Source organism: Macaca thibetana, chromosome Y (genome assembly GCF_024542745.1).
Source record: "Macaca thibetana thibetana isolate TM-01 chromosome Y, ASM2454274v1, whole genome shotgun sequence".
Lineage (NCBI taxonomy): Eukaryota > Metazoa > Chordata > Mammalia > Primates > Cercopithecidae > Macaca > Macaca thibetana.
The window spans coordinates 8,657,712-8,679,495 of record NC_065599.1 but is presented as its reverse complement, the minus strand read 5'-3'; the positions used below and the strand labels follow the sequence as shown (position 1 = coordinate 8,679,495).

Sequence of the window (21,784 nt, the reverse complement as noted above, 5' to 3'; positions counted from 1 at the left end):
TAATTCAGTGTTCATTAGCCTATCAATTCACCTTTGCTTAAATGCTATTATATTGTCTTAATTATTGTTTCTTTTTAAAATGGGTCTCTCCAATAAAGAAAATCCACAGATAAGTAGAGTTTTTTTTTTTTTACTAGTGAGTTTATTTTGAATATTTTTACTGCTTGAATTATGTAAATGATAACTTCCTCAAAAATAAATACAAGAGCAAAAAGTCTGCTTGAATCTAAATTATTCTCCAAATACTCTGAAAGTAGTAATTTAGAATCTTAAGTGTTTCTAATACAAATGACAATTTTCTATAGAGTATAAAAAGATACAGATACCAGTAATAGCACAAAATAGGATATAGGATACACACATGCCCCAATAGGTTAGTCTGATAACTAATTTCCTACTTCTAAAATTATGTATATTTTTATACATAATTAATATATATTATTTCCAAGATTACACATTTTAAAAGGTAGGGGGATTGGGGAATTATACAGACATCACTTAAAGACATTAATCTTTCACTTATATATTAAAGTCATTACTATTTTGTATCTATGTTAGCTTTATCTCTCAATTGATTTGATGTTCTTATCTTCAATCTGTGGGAGAACATGAGTTACCACAACTATATGAAAATTAATCAACATGATGCACACTTGTTTATTTCCCCTAAACTGTATAGGAATACAGTTTCCCTGTCATTAGTCTTATACTGGACTTCACCTAAGTTAATTCTGGCTGACTAAAATGATTTTATCTATATGCCCAGAGAAATAATTATAAATACTGATTAAAATAACCATCTTCCATCTTTACATGAAGCAAAGTATAATAAATTATTCTACTAACTACAACTTATATCCTTATTTTGAATACATGTCCCTAAATTCTTTACCAGTGTTATCACTGACTTGGGCAGTCAGGGTCAGGTCCCCAGTGAAACCTGATGTTCAAGCCAGAGAAAGCCTGAAGCCTGAAAACTGGGCTGCCAGTTCCAAGTTGAGTCTGTGACCCAGAGTGAGAACTTCCTTGACAACTTTTAGCCAGCCGAAACATGCTTTTTCTAGGCCACCTTGGACTAATCAGCATGCACTCCCCCGTTCTGAGCCCACACAAACCCCAGACTCCACTACACTTTAGCACTATCCACCTTTGGGTAGGGGATACCCACTTCAGGTCCCCTCTCAGCTGAGAGCTGTTCTGTTTCTCAGTAAAACTTCTCTGCCTTGCTCACCCTCTAGTTGTCCATGTTACCTCATTCTTCGTGGACCCAGAACAAGAACCCAGCACCCGCCAAAGGGCAAGGCATAAAGTGACTGCAACACTGTAGCCCTCCTGCCCTCTGCCTGCACCAGGCAGCTGCCCCATTTGACAGGAAGCAGCAGTGGAGCCAGGCCAGCCCAGGAACTGTTGTCTGGAGACAGGTAATGGGACTGAACCAACTGGCAGGCACGCAACGCCGTTCATTGGAAGTGTGTGGACTTGGTGAGGGAGCAGTAATTACGTGCTGTAACATTTGTGGGGGCTCAGACACCGGGACTCCCCAAGCCAGAGCTGTAACAAACTGTAACACCCCATTTGGGGCTCTGTAGTTTCTGATATCTCCGCATATTTTCAGTGCCACAGCGCTCCCCTAGTCCAGATGCCCAAGGCGGAAGCCACTGAAGAACTGTTGGTCCAGCCATAGACTTGCACAGAACTCACCCACGTGCCAGCACCTGGAGCTGCCCAACCTGCCAGCACACCTAACTGTATGCCATGGCCAGACCCCATGGTCACTGGCTCACCCACGTCTTGTAACTCTGCACCTGGCTCTCCACTAGTGGGTGTGAGATCTGGGTGGGTACCATGAGCCTAGCACAGCCTGCAGGGCCAACTGGGCAGAGCCAGTCCAGCCATCAGGAACCAAACTTGAGCAGGGGCCGTACTAGCCAAACAGGTCTTGTGAAGTGGCACCCAAAGAATCCTTTGTCGGTACCCTTCCCAATGACAGCTGAACAGAAATGTCTTTCAATTTCAATGCCAAAATATGCAGAAAATATGCATTTTTTTGCTTTCAGTAGGAATTTTGTTTAAATTATTAGACTGGGGACCCAGACATCAGGTCTGCTTATACTACTAAATAAATGATTAAATAACAGTGACCAAGAACTAACAGATTTATGACTGATTATACAGGAAGGTTATGAATTAAGTTTAAGATCCCTTAAAACAATATAAACCATTCATGAAAAAAAATCTTTATAGAATCTTTAATGCTCAGTAGCAAACAATTCAGTATTTCCAGACTTGATGTAATTAAATGCCCGAAAAGCAGAGAAGGAAGAAAAACAGATGGCAGGAAAAGCTACCCAGGTTAAAGTTAAATATTCACCTGTGGGAAAACACGTCAAATAGCTGTCAGTGCATATTTAAGAACTTCGTAATAAACATTACAGCAACCTACACATTGCAAATCTTGATCATATACTTATTATCTTCCTTTGGACTGTCACAGCACTCAAATAGGGTAAAACATTAAACAGGAGCATGGCAGTTTATAACCAAGTCACCAGTTATTGGCCAAGAGGAAAGGATGATAGGCTGAACTTGATTAGGAACTCCCATAAAATAAGTGGTACTACTGGAAATGTGTGGTTATAGACATTAAAATCACCATTTACTGGAAACAAATAGTGTAAGTCAACTTACCAATGAAATGCATTGTAGTAGAAGTAGACCAAACCAAGGCCATATAAAAATGCAGCATTCTGTTAATATAAAACACAAAACAACCCTTATAAGAGATTTTATATCTATTACACATATTAGTAAGAACTCAAGTAATGAGAAGTTTTAAGTTCTGAATATTTTACCATATATTATAATATTTTTCTCTAGTTTTTCTCTAGTTCTCTCCATTTTGTAAATTGGAATCAATTTTCCATTCGATGTTACCAAAAAAGTACTTTTTTTTTTTTTTTTAATGCACAGCATTACCCTCTACTAAATGTTAGCACAGACTGTGCATCCCTCATCCAAAATACTTGAGACTAGAGGTGTTCCAAATTTCCGACTTTTCTGGGTTTTAAGTACTTGCATATCCATAGATACCTTGGGGATGGAACCTAAGTTTAAACACAAAATTCATTTGTTTTCTATATAGCTTATACACATAACCTGAAGGTAACTGTGTACAAAACGCTGAATAGTTTTGAGTATGAAACAAAGTTTTTGTATATTGAACCATCTGAAAGCGAAGGTGTCACAATTTCAGCCACCAAGAGCACAATCTGTGGTTGTTTGGCATCACCATCATTCGTAATCAGGAATTTATATATGCCACTGACAAGCAAATATTTTCTTATAGTAATTCACACATAAGTGCTTAAAACAGTAAAAAAAAAAAAAAAATGACACAACATTATACAGTGAGAAAACAGTGTCTGGATAACTAAATAGCAAGGTAGCATACAATCATGGGCCATGTTAATGACAGACAACAATATATATACAACAGTGGTCCCACAGGACTATAATTGATTTTTACTGAACCTTTTCTATGTTTAGATATACAAACACCATTGTGTTATAATTACAGTTTTCAGTATTGTAACATGCTACACAGGTTTGTAGCCTATAAACTAGAGGCTATACCATACAGCAAAGCTGTGTAATAAGCTGCATCATTTAGGCTTCTGTAAGTATACCATATGATGTTCACACAATGATGCAACTGCCTAATAATAAATTTGTCAGATTGCATTCCTGTCATTAAGAGGTGCATGAGTGTACCTGTATCAGCTGATAAACTGCAAAAACAACAACAACAGAACAGCAGGCTCTCAGTCTCCACCTATGATGCTGTATTTTGATGAAAAATTTACTGTATACACTGTATTATTTATTTGTGTTTTGATATGGAGTCTCTGTCATCCAAGCTGGAGTGCAGTGGCATGACCCAGGCTCACTGCAACCTCTGCCTCCCAGGTTCAAGTGATTATCCTGCCTCAGTCTCCTGAGTACCTGGGACTACAAGTGCCCATGATCACACCCAGCTAATTTTTGTATTTTTAGTACAGATGGGGTTTTACCATGTTGGCCAGGCTAGTATAGAACTCCTGAGCTCAAGAAATCCACCTGCCTTGACCTCCCAGATGCTGGGATTACAGGCATGAGCCACCATGCACGGCCTAAATGGCTTGTTAAATGTTTCTGCAGAATTATCTGCCTCATACACAAATGGCTTTTACCTTGGACGTCTCTTTCATCTTATAAACTGACATGATTTCTTGTTATGAATGCCTGCTGTCCTAGTCCTTCGATGAGTCCATCAGGCATTTTCATCACATTGTCTGTAGACATCTTCCCTGCAGTCTTAAAAATACCACCTTCATCATCACTATTATCACAATCACCTTAATTCAACCAGACTATTCTGGCTATTTCACAATTGTTAAAAGAACAACCAGGGCCTCATTATTAATGTTAAAGTCTTGATATACAATTCTTCTAGCTTTATTTTGTGTATTTAAGGAAGAGAGATGTCATTTTTTTCTTACTTGACATAGAATATCCTTCAAAGTTACCACCTTGTTTATTTTCATCTCTGAACACGGTCACAGAGCATAGCTGTGCCAGACATTAAGACAATGATGTCTTTAGTCACTGCATTGCAAGTACAGGCAATAGCATATACAGCATCATTCTTCATGCTAACTCCTTCTGAAGACCTGCCACACTCACATGTCTGTTCATTCATGCCAGCATGCTATTCAAGAAAAATTTTTGTATTTAGTCTTTATTGATCTAAAGATATTCTATCCTGCTCACATGGTTGAATTAATGAAGTCACATTTGGAAAAAAGGACATGCCAAAAAGATTATTTCTGAGTAAAATTTCAGCTGAAGGATGAGCAGAGCAGATGTCAACCAGTCCATCTTCTTGCAATGAGTACAAGCAGCTAGTACAAAATATTTACAAAACCAATCAGAAAAGATGTTGCTGGTAATCCATGCCTCTCTGTTAGTATAATAATGAACTGGTAAGAAATTCACTCCCTGAACAGAGTACACAAGCTGTTGTCAACCACAGTAAGTTCAGATTTATGCATGCTTGTCACATGAACACATGCCAGCAGTTATTTTTTAAACTTCTGCAACTAGCTTGTTGAATACTCAACTGTTCTCTTCAGTTTTCAGTTTACTGTGATAACAGCCACTTGTTTGATGATGAGCACACTATTATTATGTGTTAGGTATTCAGTGCAACACTGACAGATCCCCTCTTTCAATACACAATCAAAATCTACGTTTTTAACTTTACGCAGTGTTTTCCTATTTCTCATTAACTTCAGTTCATCCTTTCTGCATGTAACTTCAATAGTTTATCCTTCTGTTTCTTCAAGTCACACTGGTGATCATTCCAATGCTATGCTCTTCTATAAATGTTTCATACTTACATCACAGTTCAGTTTCTCTACGTTTCACTTTATGTGCTACAAACATAAATGCTTTCTCTTTTTCTTATCATTTTTACCCAAAAGGGTATCTGCCAGACTTTTGTGATACAGTGTCTTTACATCACTAAGCAGAGAATAAGCAAAAAACAGTGCATATAGGTTTTGGCCCCATGTGGGGCATTGTGGAGAACCTGTCATTGGCACATCCAGTCTACACAAGTGTTATTTTATTACCCTTTGTGGCCTTGCTTATCTGGATTTATCTGGCATGGCTGGAAAAGGTATGTAACAGCTGAAGGGACCTCAGAGTGTCTTCTTCCCTTGGGGATGGTGAATAAACTATGTGCTGTGCACCTGCATTTGGACTAGGACACATCACATGAGGCTGGGTGTGAAATTTTCAAGTTTTCAATTTATGGAGCACACTTTAATATTCAACAGTTCTCTTCAGTTTTCAGTTCACCGTGATAATCTCCGCTTGTTTCATGATAAGCACACAATTATTATGTGGGATGTATTCACAGCAACACTGACAGATGCCTTCTTTCGATATACAACAGAAATCTATACACGATGCTCAATGTGTATTAAAAACAATATTTTAAACTCAGAAAAGTCACCTAGCTATTACATTTTTAGATTTTTAGATATCACTAATTCTTTTTGCGGCATGAAACAGGGAGATGGATTCCTGAAGTAAATTATAATTTTCGGTTGCCTTGGCATCCATTTTGAATATAAGCAGAGCTTTTTCATATTTGAAGCAGGACTTAGTTGCCCTTGAGACAGTTTCTAATTTCTCCCTCTTCTACTTCCTCAATATAGTTAATCTACATATCTGCCTTAAGCAACTGCCTCCTGGTTACCACTTCCCTATGGAAGAGCTAGATACAACCTACTTGATTTACCCCACTAACCCTTACAATCTACAAGGATGACACAGGTATGTCACCACGACTACCTCAGTCACACTCTGAACTCCTGTAACTTGCTCTAAACCCATGAATTAGAATCACTGAGGGAAACCTGCTTGGGTAATACCCTGAGTCCTAACAAAGGCTTTGGCCCATAGTTCCCTCACACTGTCTCACCTGGGTTGAGCATCCCAGAGAGTTCCCCCTTTCCATGTACCCTGCAAGGCATGTTATCTTTTCTCTGTAATACACTACTTCTGTTATTTCATTTCTATAGTGGTGCCCCATCCTCTGTTTCACCTGACTTTATACCCAAACCAAACTCTCCTCCTGTCAAAACTCTCCTAGAGATGTCTGTCTTGGTAGGAATAAAGCAGACCCTAGTTAAATAACAGCCACAAGGCTTCTGCCTGAACAGATGCTGCATGGCTTATGACAGGGTTACTTCCCAGTAAACCATGTTAAGTTGGAAGTGTGGCAATACATTTAAATGCACCTAACTTACTGAGCATCATAGCTTAGCCAGGCCTAATGCATGATTAAGACATTTATTTATTTTATTCTATTTTTTGAGATAGGGTCTTGCTTTGTCAACCAGTTGGAGTGTAGTAGCACAATCATGGCTTCGTGCAGCCTTGACTTCCCAGATTCCGGCAATCCTCCCACCTCAGCCTGCTGACTGACTGGGAACACAGGCACATGCCACCATGCCTGGCTAAGTAATTTTGGCAGAGATAGGATTTCACCATATTGCTCAGACTAAGGCACATTTGCATTAGGCACATTTGCTCAGACTAAGGCACAGTCAGGCAAAATCACTGAAAACAAAAATTATTTTATATTAAAGTGTTGAAAATCTCATTTAATTTACTGAATATTATACTAAAAGTGAACAACAGAATGGCTGTATGGTAACTGAAGCTCACTGCTTCTGCTGAATACATACCACTTTCACACCCTCACTATGTCAGAAACTAAGAGTAATCATTGCCAGTAAGGAACTGTCTTTATAGACGCATTTCTTCTGACAGGGTCATCTAGTGAGAAGGACGTCGGATCACAAGTATTGGGCCATCCACCAAAATATAGCAGAATCCTTTGAAAAGCACACTGTATACTTTCATGGCCACCTCTCCTGGATTCCTTTCATGGCAAGGCTAGAACATATAGGCATTCTCTAGAGACCTCAAAACCAACTCAGATGTCAAGTACTCAAAGCTCACAACATTAAATAGCTGTGGTAATCCTAAGCAAAAAGAAAAAGCTGGAGGCATCATGATGCCCAATTTCAAGCTATATTGCAGGGATACATTACCCAAAACAGCATGGTACTGGTCCAAAAATAGATGTTTACACCAACGGAACAGAATAGAGAGTCCAGAAATAAAGCCATACACTTGTGGCCATCTGATCTTCAAAAAAGCTGACAAAAACAAGGGGAAAAGACTCCCTAGTAAATAAATGGTGCAGGGATAACTGGTTAGCCATATGCAGAAGACTAAAACTGAACCCCTTCCAGTTTACAGTTACCAAAAGTCATAGTTGATTAAAGACTTTAAATGTACACACAAAACTATAAAAACTTGGAAAGACAGCTTAGGCAATACCTGGGTAGCCATATGCAGAACACTAAAACTGAACCTCTTCCAGTTTACAGTTACCAAAAGTCAAAGACGATTAAAGACTTAAAATGTAACACACAAAACTATAAAACCCCTGAAAGACAGCTTAGGCAATCCCATCTCGGACATAGGAATGGGCAAAGATTTCATGACAAATATACCAAAGGTAATCGCAACAAAAGCAAAACCTGACAACAGGGATCAAATTAAATGTAAGAGCATCTGCAGAGCAAAACAGAGTAAGCAAAACAAGCAGATTAAATGGACAATCTACAGAATGGAATGAAGTATTTTCAAACCATGCATCTGACAAAGGTCTCCATAAGGAACTTAAATTTACAAGAGAAAAACAACTTCATTAGAAAATAGGCAAAGGACATAAACCAACATTTTTCAAAAGAAGACATATATGCAGCCAACAAGCATAGGAAAAAAAAAAGTTCAGTACCACTAATTATTAGAGAAAAGCAAATAAAAATCAAAATAAGATAACCTCTCACACCAGTCAGGATGGTTACTATTAAAAAGTCAAAGAATAGCAGGTGCTGACAAAGTTGCTGAGAAAAGGGAACACTTATACATCCTTAGTGGGAGTGTAAATAAATTAGTTCAACCACTGTGGAAAGCAGTATAACAATCCTCAAAGAGCTAAACACGGAACTAACATTTGAGTCAGCAATCCCATTACTGAGTATATACCCAGAGTATATGCTCACTATATAAGTGGCATCAATGATGATTTATGCTATTAATCATTGTACCACAAAGACAAATGCATGCGAATGTCCACTGCAGCACTATTCACAATAGCAAAGATATGGAATCAACCTAAATGCCCAGCAATTAAAGTGTAAAAAAAGAAAATGTGGTGTATATACACCATTGAACATTAAACTGCCATAAAAAGGAATAAGATCATGTCTCTTGCAGGAACATGGATAGAGCTGAAGGCTATTATCCTTACCAAACTAAAACAGGAACAGAAAATCAAATACTGCAAGAGACACTGGGATCTACTTTAGGGTAGAGGGTGGGAGGAAGGAGAGAAGCAGAAAAAGTAACTATTGGGTACTAGGCTTAATACCTGGCTGATAAAACAATCTGAAGAACACGTCCTAGTGACATGAGTTTACCTATGTAACAAAGTTTCACATGTGTCCCAAATCTAAAAGTTTTAAAAAGAGAGAAAGAGAATACAGGCAACATATCAACTGTGTCTACTACATTTTTTAAATAGAAATGGTATTATTCTACCTAGGAAACAACAGTAGTTCAATAAATGTCACTATTTCAACCCTTGATTGATTAACTCATAACATAAAAAAATGTTGGGAATATAAAATATAAACAAACAAGAAATATGTATGCTCACAAATAAATGAAAATCATTATAACAACTCTTCATCACAAAATGTAATCATTTAGACTTTGCTTACCAAAATGTTATATGCCTATAACATTTTCTATTTCTTCCTAATTCATCTTCCAAACTTCTTATTCAAGTATAATTAATATATTTTCAAATATCCACTCAGATTTATTACAATTTGCTTAATATTTTTCTTAAAAACAGCTCATACTATATACCTTAACTTATTTTACAAAAATCTTTAACCCTTGCCATGAGAAATAGAAACTCGGCATAAGTAGAAGGCAGTACAAAAATAGTATAAAGTGAACATACCAAAATTCAACTAGCTTCATTTGCCTAGAATTGATTTCAAGAAATAATAAAGACAAAGTTCAGTAAAGAAGAATATTAAAATATAGGTACTAAAACACTTCTTTGTTTTCTCAAAAAAACTAAAAGGGGAAAAAAGAATAATTAAATAGAAGTTGAATACTGCATATCAATAAGAATGATAGTATCTGTGAATGAAAAGTAGAAACAACTGATAGAAGCTCCATAATGACAATATCCATGACACAAGATAAAGCACATGAAACCATGGAGACTGCTTAGATGAAGAACTAGATCTGTGAGTCTAAGGAAACCAACAGAACTAGGAGATCTTGAGACAGAATTCTAAAAAGTAGAGAGCTACAAAGGGAACTTCAGAGACCTGAGGAAGTTTAAACTCTTGTTAAGAAAATTACCAAGATCAGGGAAAAAGCTATTGAAAGGACCAGAAAGAACAATGTCTACAAAACCGAGATCCATAACTACTATCATCAAACAGACTGAAAAAATCTGCACATAGAGAGCAGTGAATTCAAGATCTCACCTAAGTGTTTGGGAATAACTAATATGAGGACTGAGTACTCTTCAGGACTCATCTCAAAATTCTTAAGATAAAACCAGAAGCCGGACTGCATAGAGACATCGGGACTCAAAGAATGACAATATGGCAAGTTGCCTGTCTCTCCTTGTTGCCTTCTACATGTTCCAGACAGGGTACTGCTGAAGGCTCCAACACAGGCCACTAAAAAAATCCTATTACTCCTAGCCAAAACACTAGGAAAAGAATGACATAAAAACTGAAAACTTATCCACAACACTGCCAGAAACCAAGGGGTAAAAAAGTATAATAGCATTCTCCCATACTCCACTACACACAGACATAATAGGGCTGCAATAGGGCTAAGAAGGAAACTGATATTCTTATCCCAATTACCAGTAGGCCACAGACTGCATACCACAACTTCCAAGCACAGTAGTGTCAGCAGAACAAGCCAAAAGCTTATCTTCCATCCTTTGCTGGCAAAGGGAACTGGCACTCTGGATTCTTCTGGAGTATCAACAAAGAGATGAGTAAATCTTTCATTTGCCATAAAGTAGAAGCAGATGATGACACACAGATTCCACAGAATATTTTAGGCAAGGCCAAACAAAAAGCTGATGTACACACCCCTTCATCATTTGAACCAGGCAGTGCTCCAATTTTTCTAACCAGATGGTGTCAGTAGTAACGAAATTGGACTTAATTGTGTATCTCCATCTAGTGAAAGTAGGCAGTACTCCATTTCACCCACCAGGATATTATAAAGAAGGCCCTGCGGAGAGATAAACCTTATTTATGTGGGAGAAAAGAACAGGTGCACTGAAGTTATTTGGAACTTTGCAACCTCCTTTTTTATTCCCTTTAGCAAGGCCCAATAGGAAGCTGTGTCACCACATACTCCTAGCATCAACCAGGCAGCATTTGGTAGACCACAGTTGGCTTTATGATTGCCCCAACCTTCCCTTCCATCAGAAGAGCCCAGAAGGGAACTCACCTCAGTTACATCCTCATGCTCTTAAAGATAACAATGCCCAGCTTTTGCCTAACCCTAAGAGAGTATCAACAAACCCCACTAGAAACTTCACTGTGCATACTCACCCACACTTACAAGGCAGCCTGCTTTAAAAATATGTAGAGAGAATGGCTGGATGTGGTGACTCATGCCTGTAACCTCATCACTTTGGAGGGCCGGGCTGGAGAGATCATGCAGTCAGGAGTCTGAGACTAGCCTGGCCAACACAGTGAAACCCCATCTCTACTAAATATACAAAAATTAACTGGGCAAGGAGGGGTGCATCGGTAGTCCCAGCTACTCGGGAGGCTGAGGCACGAGAATCACTTGAACCCAGGAGGCGGAGGTTGCAGTGAGCTGAGACTGCACCACTGCACTGCAGCCTGGGTGACAGATCAAAACTCCATCTCAAAACAAAACAAAACAAAACAAAAAAACAAAAACCACCAGAGGCTGGGTGTGGTGGCTCATGTCGGTAATACCATCACTTTGGGAGGCCGAGGTGGGCGGATCATGAGGTCAGGAGATCTAGACCATCCTGGCTAATATGGTGAAACCCTGTCTGTATTAAAAATAAAAAAATTAGCTGGGCATAGTGGCGGGCACCTGTAGTCCCAGCTGCTCAGGAGGCTGAGGCAGAAGAATCACTTGAACCTGGGAGGCAGAGCTTGCAGTGAGTAGAGATGACACCACTGCACTCCTGCCTGGACAACAGAGAGAGACCCCCTGCCTCCAAAATAAACCAAAGAAACCAAAAAAAAAAAAAAAAAAAAAAAAGAGAGAGAGAGAGAGGCAAGAGTACTAAGAGGACTGCATAGGCCCAGGAGTTCAAGAGTAGCCTAGGCAACATACTAAGACCTTGTCTCTAAAAACATAGGAAAAGCTAACGAAGAGAAAACTAACTATGTTCCAGACATTAAAGTGAAAAGCAAATTCAAAAATTATTATAGACTATCAAAAGTAATACTATCCCAATGTACTTACAGACCTAGTATTAAGTAGATAAAAAGACACAAAACTAACAGGGAGAAAATAGTCACAAACCACATATCCCACAAAGTACTCGAAAATAGAATAAAGAATTCTTAAAACTCCAAAGTTTCAAAACAATTCATTAGAGCAAAACACAGACAATTCACTAAAGCACATACATTAACAAAAAATGCACTAACGAGGCAAATAAGCACATGAAAAGATGTTTAATATTATTAGTCACAAATAAAATGCTAATTAAAACCACATTCTGCAACTGGCATGGAAAATCATTGTTTTAAACTGTGGTCTCCTCTCTCCCAAGCAAGCATAAATACTCTCAGAAAATTTCCCCAGAACCACAGTTTCGAAGGTGAGAGGAGGAAACTGGATGTGGACATTCTACATCCTCTATTGTTTCAGAATCTTCACAGAAAGCACACTTTGATCCTATCCCACAAGAACCACTAGGAGTGCCAGAAAGGCTGACCCACCTGGAATAAACTGAGGACAAACAACAGAATGAAGATCACACTGACTGGTGAAAGAATCTTGGTGAATATTTTGAACTCCAAACAGAAGGAGAAACACAAAGACACCAGTTGGCTCCACAGTACTACAAAGGGCATAATATGCAGTAAGGTCCAAATCTCTGTTGAGATTTTCCACAAGCCTTGATTCAAGACTGAAAGCAGTCTTTCCCTCGTCTGGAAATCAGCAAAAGGTCAGCATTAAGTTCCAGTAACTAGTTAAGTCTTCCCCAGAATAGGAACATGACAGGGCAGCAATTTAGTTTTGATGCAGCATTTATTATTTTGTGTTCACTGTAAGTTCCCCAAACTAGGTACCACCTACCTACAGGGCAATGAGTTTGTACCTGTCCAATGTTTTAGTTCCGGTGCTCACTATGAGTCTTCTCCATAATGGGAAAAGAGAACAGTCCAGTGTTTAATTTGCAATTCTAAGTAGTAAAGGTCTAAACCGCCAAAGAACATTTGCAAAAACTAGAAGAGGAGGCTATTTCCTCAAAGGTGCAGCATCTACACAAAGTCACAATGATTGCAGAAACTGAAGGAAACAGACACAACCAAAACAACAATGCTCCAGCAATGTACTCAAAAAAAGTGCTCTATAAGGTGTCAGATGGAGAATTCACAACGATCCTCTTGAGGTTCAGATAATTAGAAGAAAACAGAGAAAGAAAAGTAAATGAAATCTGGACAACAATCCAGGAAAGAAAAAAAAAAAAAGAAAATTGACATAAATAAATAAACAAAAACAAAACAGAAATACCAAAAAGTAAGGAATGCAATAACTGAACAGAAAAAAATAATTAGAAACTTTCAAAAGCAGACTTTGAAAAATGAAGGAAGAATTACCAAGCATCAAGAAAGACCATGTGAAATTACACAATCAAAGGTGCAAAAATAGATGGCTTACAAGAATTTGGGTAACTATCACACAAAAAAGCTTCCACATAATAAACATTCCTGAAGGAGACAGGCCTAGGATGTGTATTTAAGAAAATAATTCCATAATGCTAGAGAAACATGGCACCACCAAGTAAAGCAGCTCAGCAGTAACCAAATAAATTCAATCCAAAAACAAAATACCCAAGGGACATCACAATTGAATTATCAAAACTCAAAACAAAGCAAAATAATACTCGAAATGAAGGGAAAAAAGAAATATCACATTCAATAGAGCCCCAATATGACTTAAAGCAAATTCCCAAGAGTGAGATGCTATACTCAAAGAGCTGAAAATAACTGCCATTCACAAATACTGTACTCAAAAGGTATCTTTCAAACACGAAAGAATGAAAAAGTCTATCCCAGATAAACAAAACCTGAGGAAATTCATAAACACCAAAACTGTCTTAAATGCTAAAAAAAAAAAGTCTTCAACTTGAAAGAAAAGGAGATTAATGTGTAAAAGACAATATCTCCAGGTATTAAGCTCATTGGCTTAAAAAGAAAGACAAATTCAGAATAACTGAACACTGTAATTGGGGTAAATAAACCATTTATCTCAGTATGGACACTAAAATTGAATCAAAACTATTGAAAACAATGATAGCTACAACAACAAGTGAAGAGGCAATATTAAAAGATTAAACTGTAATGTCCAAGATTCAAAATGTGGAGGGCAGGAATATTAAACTGCAGTTTTTGTAACTTGACATTTCTTTGTAATCACATAAACTGTTAAAATTACCAGACTTTTTCTATAAACCTCCTGGCAATCACACAGCAAAAAGCTGTACATATACACTACAAATCAATGCCACAAAATCAAAACATTCTACTATAGAAAAATCACTTAATTATAAAGGAAGATAGTAAGAGAGAAAAACACAATGATCTACAAAACAACCAGGGAACAAATAATAAAATAGCCTTAGTTAACTTTTGCCTATCAATAAAAATGCTGACTGTTAATTGAATTAAATTATCCAATTAAAAGACCAAGTAGCTGAAAAGATTTTTTAAAACACTAAACAATATGCTGTCTACAAGAAACTCACTTCGCCTATAAAGATACTCAGACTGAAACAAAAATATAAAAAGACACTCCACAAAAGTGGAAAACCAGGAGGCAAAAGTAGCTTTACTTACATCAGGTAAAACAGACTTTAAGTCAAGAGTGGGAAAGAAACCTTAAAAAGGCCATTACACAATGACAAGCGTAGCAATAAAGCAAAAGGATAAAACAATTACGAATATATATGCATCCCAAACTGGAGCACTCAGATTTATGCAACAAGTATTAACAGACCTAAAGAGAAACACCGACTGACACACAATCATGATTTTCAGCAATGGATAGATCATCCAAACAGAAAATAAAGAAACATCACAGGTAAACTGCTCTCTAAACCAACCAAACAGACCTTCTGTAACAGTATATAAGCCTTCCCTTTTTTAACATGTACTTACCCACATATTTTGCTTTTTGACTTTCTGATAATGGCCATTCTGACTTAGGAAGATGGTATTTTACTGTGGTTTTGATGTGCATTTACCTGATGATTAGTTATGGTGAATATTTTTCATGTTTCTTGGCTGCTTACATGTCTTTTTGGAAAATGCCTGTTCATACCCTTTGCCCAAATTTTTATGGGATTGTATTTTACTTGTTTCAATGTTTAAGTTCCTTGTAGTTTTTGGGTATCAACTTTTTGTCAGATGCATCATTTGCAAATACATTTTCCCATTCTGTAGGTTGTCTGCTTACTATTTCCTTAGATGTGCAGAAGCTTTGGATTCTAGTTAAGTTCTGTTTCTCCAATTTTGGTTTTGCTGCATTTGCACTTGCTCAGTACAATCTTCAGAAGAGTGTGTCCTAGGTTTTCTTCCACAATTTTTATAGATACAAGTCTTAGGTTTAGGTCTTCACTCATGTTGAGTTAATTTTGGTACATGGTGAAAGGTATGAGTACAATGTCACTTTTCTGTATGTGGCTATCCAATTTTCCTAACACTATTTATTGAAGAGGGTGTCATCTTCACAAAGCATACTTTTGCTGACCTTGTCTAAGAACAGTTGGTTTGTAGGCATGTAGTTTTATTCTCAGATTCTTTATTCTGTTTCAACAAACTAATGTGTCTATTTTTATACAAGTACCATGATATTTTGGTTACTGTAGGCTTATGGTGTAATTTAAAGTCAAGTAATGAGATACCTCCAGCTTTGTTCTTTTTGCTTAGAATTGCTTTGGCTATTCAGGCTTGTTTAATTTCACATGAATTTTAAGACTGTTTCTCATTCTGGGAAAAAATAACATGTATAATCTGATAGGGATTATGTTGAATCTGAAGCCTACTTTGGGCAGTTAGTCGTTTTAACTATATTCATTCTTCTAATGCAGGATCATGGGATGTTCTTCCACTTGTTTGGGTCATCTTCTTTCACCAGCATTTTACAGTTCTCCTTATAGAGATCTTTCACCTCGCTGGTTAAATATATTCCTGTATATATATTTTTTTGTAGCTATTGTAAATGGCAATGCCTTCTTGATTTGATCCTTGGCTACATCACTATTGATACACAGAAACGTTACTGAATTCTGTTTATTAATTGTGTATCCTGCAACTTTACTGAAAGCATTTATCAAATGTAAAGAGTTTTTAATTTTTAGAATTTTCTGTATACAAAAGCATATCATCAGCAAACAAGGATAATTTCACTTCCTCTTTTCCAATTTGGATGCCTTTATTTTTTTTATCTTGTGTGACTGCTCTCACACAGACTTCCGGAACTATTTAAAGGTGAAAGTTGGCACCTTTGGCTTGGCCAAACTCTTGGGGAAATGGTTTCAACTCCTTCTCAATAAGTAGGATGTTGGCTGTGAGTTTGTCATATTCAGCCTTTATTATGGGTTGAGGTATGTCTCCTCATGCCTAGTTTATTAAGGATTTTTATAATGAAGCGATGCTGAATTACACTGAGGGCTTTTTCTACATATACTGAGAAAATCTTGTTTTTGTCCTCGATTCTGATTATGCGATGTATCATACTTATTGACTTATGTACGGTGAACCATCCTTGGGTTCCCTAGGGTAAATCCCACCTGATTACCATTTATAATTGTTAGATATGAGTTCTAAATTTCTCGTCAAAGAGTCAGTATGTCAGTATGTTCAATTCTTTGCCTTCTACGTTTAAACTTAACTGCCTCATAAAGTAACCTTTGTTGATCACCTGCTCCACCCTGACTCATTCTGATTACCAGCTCCACCCTGACTCATTCAGATTACCTGCACCACCCTAATTCCAATTTCCTGCTCCACCCTAACTAATTCCGATTTCCTGCTCTGCTGTAACCATTTTTCCCACCAAACCACTTACTCTGTCACTCTCTTTAAAATAGCCAATAGGAATTAGTTTAGCCCATGCAATCTAACCCTAGCCCATAGGGAAATGACATAGCAGCAGGGGCCATTTGTGTCAGGAATAAGAAGCCCTTCCCCTCCCTTGTTCAGGTGTGTGGGCACCACTGCTCCATCTGTGAGAGCGCACCCTTCTATAGAAGTAAATTGCCTTGCTGAGAAGAAAATTTTATATTCAAGTGCTATTTCTTTTGCAGCACCGAAACTTATGACTTTATCATTTTAGTATGTTAACAGATTTACTTTGCTAGTCTTTTGTAGAGGACTTCTCCATTTATGTGCATCAGGAATACTGGCCTGTAGTTTCTCCTTGTGCCACTACAGAAAAACCTAAACACCAAAAATACTGTAGAAATTCAAAAACAAATGCGGTTATGTTGCACAAAATAAAATCAACATGTAAAAATTACCATTTACATACAGCAATAGCAAATAACCTGAAAAAGATCAATGAACCAGTTCCATTTAAAACAGCCCCTAAAATAAAATACCTAGAAATAAATACTACTAAACTCAAAGATTTCTACAATGAAGACTAAAGGCATTGATAAAGGAAATTGAAAAAGACACACAAAAAGAAAAAAAATTTTCACGTTCACCAAAAACAATCTACAGACTCGATGTAGTGCCTGTCAAAATACCAATGACAGTCTTCACAGAAATAAAAAATAAAAATCTCAAAATTTGTACGCAACCACAAAGATCATAAAGTGTCAGATCAGTCTGATTCTGCCCAGCATTATCACCCCTCCCACTTCCGAAAGGAAAGGATTTTCTGGGGAATATGGAGTAAAGCTGACTCCCCCTGTTAAAGGTTAAGAACGCTTTGTGTAACAGCCTAGTTTTGGCATTGGTTGGCCACCAGAGAGTACCCTTGATCAGAGAATCACCAGCAGGGCGTCTGAAATAATAACAGGGGCAACACATCAGCATGGACACCCAGATCAATTTCCATATACTGATTCCAGGTTAAATATAGCCCAAACTCGCCCTAAGTGGCTAGTAATCTGCATAGCTGAATATTATAAGACCCTAGTCGCCCGAGCTGGCCCAAAAGGGATCAAAAAGACTGTATCATGTAAGCCCTTGGAGGAGACTACTAAGCAAAACAGTAAAGAAAAACCAATTTTGCAGGCTCCTTTGGAGGAGCTAGAAAACCCTCCCCCGTATGCCCCTCTATACCCGTCCTTAGCGAGGCTTAGACAAGGGGAAGGGCAGTTGTCTTCTGAAGAAACAAGCTCAGAAAGTAGCAGCACATCTCCACAGCAGGAAGAAGTTGCATCCATGCCACCTAAAACTAGGAGGGAAAAACAGGATGAGGAGGCAAAGCATCTTAGGTCCAGCCGTTACCAAGCTCTGCAAATGTGGCTCAGAGAGAAGCGGACACAAGTCTACCTTGATGATCAAGGCCGGGTACAAGGTGGAGAACAAACTTACTCTTATCTCCTCTTCTCCACTACTGACCTTTTAAACAAGAAACACCGTAACCCATCATATACAGAAAAGCCACAAGCAATAACTGACACAATGAGAACAATCTTTTTGACTCATAGTCCTACCTGGCCAGACTGTCAGCAATTACTAGTCACTTTATTTAGCACAAAAGAAAGGTACAGAGCGGTGCAAGCAGCCCTCCACTGGCTAGAAAACAACGCACCTGAATGCATAAATGATTCTAGGCAGTATGCGGAAGCCCAGTTCCCTGACACCAGCCCAAACTGAGACCTAAACAACCCTGATCATTTAGAATGCCTACAGAGGCATAGGGAGGCACTCCTAAATGGGCCAAAGTCAGAGGGAAGAAAAGCAATGAACACAGGGAAAGTTTCAGAAGTCCTCCAAAAGCCCAACGAGAGTCCCAGCCAGTTCTGTGAGCGGCTGTGCGAAACCCACTGGCTCTACACTCCATCTGACACACAGGCAGAAAATGGTAAACACTGCCTTTGTTAGCCAGTCACAAAGTGACATCAAAAAAATCTCCCCAAATTAGTAGAAGGATTGCCAAAGAGGCATGGAGGAACTCTTCAGTGTCTTATAGAAGGCTGGACACAAAGTTTAAAAAAAAAAAAAAGTCTTGCATCTGTTGTCCTAAAGTTAAAAATATTTAGGTTTTATAACAAGCAAAGGACAAAGGGAGCTCGGTAGTGAGCAGAAAGAGGCCGTGTGTACACTCCCTACCCTCACCACAGGGCACCAAATCAGAGAATTCTTAGGTGCAGCAGGGTTCTGCCGCATTTGGATCCCAAATTTCTCACTTTTACCTAAGCCTCTATATGAAGCTACAAAGTAGGGTAAGAAAGAGCCCCTCCTCTGGGAGACAGAGCAAGCAAAGGAATTTAAAAAATTCAAAAAAGACTTAACACAGGTTCCAGCTTTCGGCATCCCAAATCAGACTAAACCTTTCTTCTTGTACGTGGATGAAAAGAAAAGAGACAGCAGTAGGAGTTTCAACACAAATGCTAGGATCATGGCATAGACCTGTGGCCTATTTATCTAAACAAGTAGACACAGTGGCATTAGGCTGGCCACCCTGCTTTAAGGCAGCAGTGGCAACTCTCTTGCTGGCCCAGGGGACTGGCAAATTAACGCTAGGACAGAAGTTAACTATTCAGGTGTCACACACTGTAATAACCCTGTGAGACCAGAGGGGGCATCACTGGCTGTCTAATCCAAGAATGGCTAAATATCAGACTGTTACATGAAAATCCTAATATAAATGTGGAAACAGTGAACACCCTAAATCCAGCTACTCTGTTGCCTATAGAAGAATCAAAAGAATTCCCATCACATTATTGTAAGGATGTAGTAGATCAAGTGTTTTCAAGCAGGGGAGACTTGAAAGATCATCCTTTTGAAAATTCAGACCTAGACTATTTTACACATGGTAGCAGCTTCATTTCAGATAGAGTTTGCAGAGCTGTGTATGCGGTAGTGATAAATGATTTTAAGTCAGGTGAGGGAACAGTGATAGAAGCACAGTCACTGACAACTGGAACCTCTGCTCCCAAAAGGCTGAGCTTATTGCTTTAACAAGAGCCTTATTACTAGCAAAAGGGAGGATAGTTAATAACTATACTGATTCTGAATATGCTTTTGCTACACAGCATGCTCATGGAGCCATCTAGAGAGAGGACTTCTAACAGGTGCAGGAAAAGAAATAAAAAATAAAAAGGAGATCCTGCAGCTCTTAGATGCTGTTTGGGCACCTAAAAAGGTGGCCATTATACATTGCAAAGATCATCAGACAGACAGATCCTATAGATCTAGAGAAAACAGAAAGGCAGACAAGAGAGGTGAGGTGGGTGGCTATGGCAGTCCCACCACAGGAAGAAGAAGCTTTAATGTTACCTCTTTTCCCAAAACCATTACCTTTAGAATACAAGTAGGCTCAATCCCCTGTGAGAACCTGATGGTAGATTTTATTTAGTTACCCCATGTAAGAGGACTAAAGTATTTATTGGTCTTTATATGCACCTATTATGGGTGGGTAGAAGCTTTCCCCAACCAAACTGAAAAGGCCCAAGAAGTAACATGGGCATTACTAGCATATATTATCCCCAGATTTAGGGTGCCTTTGACTATCGGGTCAGATAATGGCCCAGCATTTGTGGCTGAAGTTGTTTAAAACGTATCCCAATTATTAAAAACAAGATGGAAGCTGCATACTGCGTACCATCCCCAAAGTTCAGGAAAAGTCGAAAGGATGAACCGGACAATAAAGCAACTGTTAAAAAAGTTCTGTCAAGAAACCCACCTAAAGTGGGATATGGCTCTGCCCATGGTTCTCCTTCGAATCAGATGCACCCCAAACAAGCAAACTGGATACTCACCCTATGAAATTCTGTTTGGAGGGCATCCCCCTCTTTTTTCCAAATTAAAGGAGATCTCAAAGAAGTACGGGAACTAACAACAAGAAGGCAAATGCAAGCTTTAGGTACAGCTATGAGAGAAGTGCAAAGCTTGGTGCAAGAAAGACTGCCAGTAGGCCTAACTAGCCTAGTTCACCCGTACCAACCCAGGGTCTCTGTCTGAGTCAAAAAGTGGAACCTGTCCATGTTAGGGCACATATGGGATGGGCCTTTTATAGTAATCGTATTTACTCACACTGCTGTTAAGATTGCTGAAGTTGTTCCCTGGAACTGTCATAGCCAGTTAAAGCCAGTTACTGCCCAGGACACGTGGACCAGCCAGCCAGACCCTGATAAACCCACCAAACTAACCCTAAGATGAGGTGCCAACAGAGACCAAACCCAGACCAGTCAACCTCAGACCCAACTGTTAATGAAAAATCGCTGAGCCCTGCTATAGTCACACAACCAGAAGCTGACTATTCTACGCACTGCCGAAGCTTGAGGAGTGTTCAGTAGATAAGTAAAGTAGATATGGGCTGATATTTTAATACTTATTGCTATTCTAGTAATATTTGCTGTACTATTGTTATACTGCCATTGTTGCCAACCCTTGCTTTCAGAGAGCAACATAGCCTGCCTGTGCCTAGTCTGAAGATGTTACTCTCTGTTTTACTTATATTAACTATTATGTCAAACTTACAAAGCGGTGAAAATACAAATGAGTTTTCCATGTGCACCCACACTACTTGGGTAAGGAACACACAGCTGAAAACCTTTATATATCAAACCCATTATAAGCAAATAGGAACTTCCCTAGGAATTTATGTATATAACCAAATTACTTATTCAATGTGTGATGTT

The 21,784-nt window shown here is 38.4% G+C and overlaps 1 protein-coding gene across 19 annotated transcripts in view; it reads right to left on the bottom strand.

The window, feature by feature from the left end:
- The window catches only part of UTY (ubiquitously transcribed tetratricopeptide repeat containing, Y-linked), a 225,293-nt gene that overhangs the window by 153,402 nt on the left and 50,107 nt on the right, over nucleotides 1–21,784 (bottom strand). For all 19 annotated transcript variants that reach the window (XM_050777813.1, XM_050777819.1, XM_050777822.1 and 16 more), the window contains exon 5: nucleotides 2,689–2,747. In XM_050777813.1, coding sequence (XP_050633770.1) covers nucleotides 2,689–2,747 — 59 coding nt within the window. The remainder of the gene's footprint in view (nucleotides 1–2,688; nucleotides 2,748–21,784) is intronic.